Below are 4,556 nucleotides of genomic sequence, written 5' to 3'. Positions count from 1 at the left end.
AGCGTTTCCGTTCCGATCCTTGTCATGTAGCTATGGCGCACCTCGTAAACAAGGATTATAAACAACGAATACGGCAGCAACGACGACAACAGCGACATCGAAAATAATACAGCCACATAGGCATGAACACGTGAAAAAGAGTAGTAGTAAAAAAAAAAAATGGAGCTGTAAATAGAAAACAAAGGCGTTTTAAATAGCGTTTTACATAAAAGAGGATTCGTCGTCGCTTACGCCGTACAGGCGGCGGAGCTCACGAATCACCTGCTCTGTTGTCATATGGTCCTCAAACTGTTGATCAACATTCGGTGCGCATGAGCGGGACGTGGGCACAAACTTTGCTACCGCTACCGCAGCTTTTGTCGGGGTTGTCTTTTGTTCCCCAACTGCTTTTGTTTGCGGTTGAATGGCGGCATGGAAAGTGGGTGTTTTAAGAGTACGCCACTTTCGTTGCTGCTTCTCTACTAGTTCTGGTTGTGAATTATGTTTCTGTGGAAAATCCTCGTAGAGTCGCCGGATTTCCTCAGCGAGGTTCATTTTCATTGTTTCCACGTCATTAAAGCTTCCTCCCAATTGTGATGTTGTATTGACACAACTATATACCAACCTTGGTGGCACCCAGTTGCCTCGACAAGTGGTGGTTTCCACGCCGGAAAGCCTCCGCTTACCACAACTGCGTAGTGAAGGCGATGTCAACGATGAAGACGAGGTGGTAACAGTGGTTCCCGTTGCAACGGTGGGGAAAGATGATCTCCGCCCACTTACAGCTTCGGCACCGTCGTCACCTGACGTAGGAGCATCGGAGCCACGTGGAAATTGCACATTACCGTGTAAATTTGAAGCAGGCTGGGGAGAATTCAGTTGAGACCCGGCTCTTGATGCCGCTGCCTGATAAGATTGTCGCCCCTGAGCAGCGTGTTCCGCGAGGTGAGCAACCGCATCCCTGAGGCGGCGCTTCCGTTCCTTCCACCAGGAGTCTAAAACCAGTTCACGGTCCGCCTTCACTTGTTTTTCCATCATCCGTAGCGCTTCCGAGACGCGTGGACCCACGGAGACTTTATTGCCTCCCATTGTGGTACCACCTTGGATCCAATAACTTTCGTCTCCGCAACTTTAAGGAAAGGCACGTGTTTTTGTCCGCTATTCCACCCAACTTGGCGCACCCAATGCCCGCTGTCTAAATGTAATGCGAGGAAAAAACAAGCAAGATAATACTTATGCACGTCCCCCTACTATATATGTAAATGCAAATGTATGTACCTTTTTTAGATGAGTCTCCTACGTTTATTCTCCTGTATTATATATATAAATATATATTCTCCTATATTATGAATATATATATATATATATATATATTCCCCTTGTGGTTGATAGTTACCTCCCTGCGCCCCTACGTATGTTGCTTGAATTTCTTCGCTGCAGTAGAGGAACCGTACTGATCTTAGACGGTTACTTCGCGCGCTCGGCACCCGTTAACAGCACACGAGCGCACAAACACCTAATCAAATAAGGAAGGGGGAAATATTAAGGGAACCCAACCTTGCGCAGTAACAAACGAAACGGAGAAAATCGTTTACACAGAACAGCAATGAGGCAAGTTTTTTTTTAAAAAACAAAGGGGATAATATTGTTTATTTAAGTTTAATATACAGAATGACACACTTACACGATATAGCCGATTCACCATATGATTCAGCATTTAGGTCCCTGAGCCATGCGCTTGTTGGGAGGACGCCTCAAGAAACCGATGCCATAAGGTTGCCAACTTACACACCTCCTCCGTAGTTAAATCAAGCACAGTCAAGGCGCCATCTGTACGCAACTCCTGCAACATATACTGGGCAACTTCAGGAGGCACGTGTTGCTGCAATGCTTTATAAACTGTCATGCCTCGCTGCCCAGGGCGCATCAACAAGTCCGTGAAGTGTATGAGTGTTGCCGCATCGAGCCCCGGTAATAATGGCACAGCACGAGGTTGAAGGGTAATTAGTGCACCAAGAACCGCAGTTTTTGGATAATACGTCATTTCTCGAAATGTCCGCAGTAGTTGTGTGTGGAAAAAGCACTGACACAATACAGAGAGCCGAGAAAAGTGAATAGAACCCGCTGGGGCGATGATACACTCCGCAACCTCCTGCTGCGTGAAAACATGTAACGGAACGCGACCGAACACAAAAAGGTTTTGTTTACGCGAGCAGTCGACAGCATAACGCATCAGAAGTTCAGTTATGATGTTAAAAGGGAGATTTGCTATCACTTCAAGTTTTGCATCGCCATCTGACCACCATCTGTCGGATACCTCAAATGCAGCCGACTCAGAAGAGAATGCACAACCAGAAACATCTGAACTCGGCGCCGCAGAACCGCTGTTTTGTCCACTAGCCGTGTCGTGGTTAAAAGCTGCATATTTTCCGAATCGCTTTCGAAGAATCTTCTCCCGTTGTACGTTCCGCAGTGGAGCATCCTCGCAGTAAAAATCGTCCGTGCAGCAGCCACTGTCCTTAGTACCGCTACTGCATGCTTCCCCACCATCGCTTTTATTCCCGTCGCTACTCGCACGCTCACGTGCATCTGCCGCTGGCTTCCGACGGTGCTGCTGCGCAAATCCTGCATAAAGCGATTCCACTATTTCCAATTCATTAATACGAAGCACATCACCATTCGTCCACTGGAACTTGCCACCTGTGTATTGCCGTATCTGCTCGAGATGACCGTTAAATCGTTCATCTTGTTCAATACCCAACACACCAACACACGGCCGAGTTAACAGGCTACGAGTTAAAGCCCCCGCACCAGGGCCCAGTTCCAACAACAACTTGTCCGGCGTGCGTAGCGTTGTGCGACTAAGCAGCGCTGCTACCTGGTGTGTAAGCTTCAGGTTCAAAATGAAGCGCTGGCCATACTTGGCAAGGTAACCGGCGTGCGGTACTTTGAAAAGTTGTTTAAGGCCCTCCGCCTTTACGCGTGGCCCTCCGGGGCACCGCAGCGGCGGAAGAGGTGGTGCTGCGGCATCCGTACTTGGTTTACTGACGCCTCTCCTGGAGTATAATAAAGCAGCAGACGCAGAAGTCACTTGCGACCGGTTGAGGAATCGACGGGACATAAGCGATAGAGTGAATGCAAAAAATAAAACCGATGAAAACTAACAAATTCCCTCGCCCACAGCACTATGGGAACAGGTGTGAAGAACACAAGAGAGCACCGAAACAAGAAATGACAGAAGAAAATAAGGGAAATATATATGTCAAATGAGTTTTTTTCTTTAAAAAGAAAACTGCCGCCGATGTCGGGGTGCCACTCAAAGGAGGCGCAGTCATGCGCGCAAACATAAATACAAGGGAAGTACGAACGGGTGGCAACCGAGCACAAGCGTAATTAGGAAATGCCATGGTGCAAGTAGGCAGGACCCCCTAACCCACTGACACAACTTCCTGAAATTTTACCGCTTAAGCAGAAGAGCCCCCAGATTTCCCCCCTTTCTTATAACCCTTCAATATAACACACATACGCATATCTCGCTTCCCATGCTCTTACCAAACCACAACACCAAAACATCACAGAAAGCGGCAAATATTATTTTTATCGATATTATATGATGCCGGTGGAAGGCACACTGTTGAAAAATCTCTACAGTTGCCATTATTCAAAGTTTGTCAGTCAATCTCAATAACAACAAAAGAAAAAGTTATGACGCGTCTGAAGGCTAAACTGCAAGTTACTGCACCCGAAGCGACTTTACCGCACTCACATAAATCACACATACACGGAGAAATATATGTTTATAAACATACAACGACACCGTCAACATTGGCGACAACAACAACGACAAAAGAGAGATGGATGTGGAAAAATACAATGCTATTTTGCTAACTGAAGTTGTGTATATCAAAGCAACTGGCTCACTTCAAAACACTCATGATCACAAAAAGAGGAATAGACAAGGTGAAGATATGGAAGAAAAAGCAAATCAAACAACCGAAAAAAAAAGATAATTGCGCTACTGTAAACAAACAAATGAAAAATATAGAAAAAAAATGTGCGTATTCATAGTAAAAAGGAGAAGAAGGGAATGAAAAGAGAGCTACTCGCGAAAGTAAGGCGGAAAGAAAAAAAAAAGAGACAGCTGTGATAAATGTTAAGTCACGCACAAACTGTAGTATGTCGCAGTGGTGTGCCTTCCATTCCTCGAATGTGCATGGACGGAGAGAACAACAAAAAGGTTTGAGAGCGTCAGTATTGACAAAAAAAGGGAAAAAAAGAAAAAATGATCAGTGATAATGATACTAATAATAAGAATAATGAAGAAGAGGAGTGGAGACAAACTCACTTTGATGTTGCCCCTGACGTCCGCGTCGAATTCTCCATCTTAACTTTCCCATTTATCAAAAATTATTATTAATGATAATAGAAAATGAATAAGTGAATGCACATTCACATTCACTCTATGCCCGATGCTCACAACACACGCCACAAACACTTTAAAAATGTGTATTTTTCTTCCTTCCGATGTCAACCATTCATCAGGGTCCCTTGAGGCGTCATCCCCTCAATGAAGAGAG

The 4,556-nt window shown here is 45.4% G+C and overlaps 2 protein-coding genes across 2 annotated transcripts; both read right to left on the bottom strand.

Annotated features, from left to right (window-relative positions):
* Window positions 1-201: 201 nt before the first annotated feature.
* TEOVI_000259300 (uncharacterized protein) lies at window positions 202-1,068 on the bottom strand (the record flags this gene model as incomplete). The annotated part of the gene is made up of 1 exon (XM_067225646.1): window positions 202-1,068. The coding sequence occupies one exon, from the start codon at window positions 1,066-1,068 to the stop codon at window positions 202-204; it is 867 nt and encodes a 288-aa protein (XP_067081747.1).
* A 628-nt stretch (window positions 1,069-1,696) lies between these two features.
* TEOVI_000259200 (rRNA dimethyltransferase, putative) lies at window positions 1,697-3,100 on the bottom strand (the record flags this gene model as incomplete). The annotated part of the gene is made up of 1 exon (XM_067225645.1): window positions 1,697-3,100. The coding sequence occupies one exon, from the start codon at window positions 3,098-3,100 to the stop codon at window positions 1,697-1,699; it is 1,404 nt and encodes a 467-aa protein (XP_067081746.1).
* Window positions 3,101-4,556: the final 1,456 nt, after the last annotated feature.

This window comes from Trypanosoma equiperdum (assembly GCF_001457755.1).
Source record: "Trypanosoma equiperdum strain OVI genome assembly, contig: ctg_56, whole genome shotgun sequence".
Taxonomy (NCBI): Eukaryota; Euglenozoa; class Kinetoplastea; order Trypanosomatida; family Trypanosomatidae; genus Trypanosoma; species Trypanosoma equiperdum.
The sequence above is the reverse complement of the archived record's forward strand: the minus strand, read 5'-3'. Positions and strand labels throughout refer to the sequence as shown.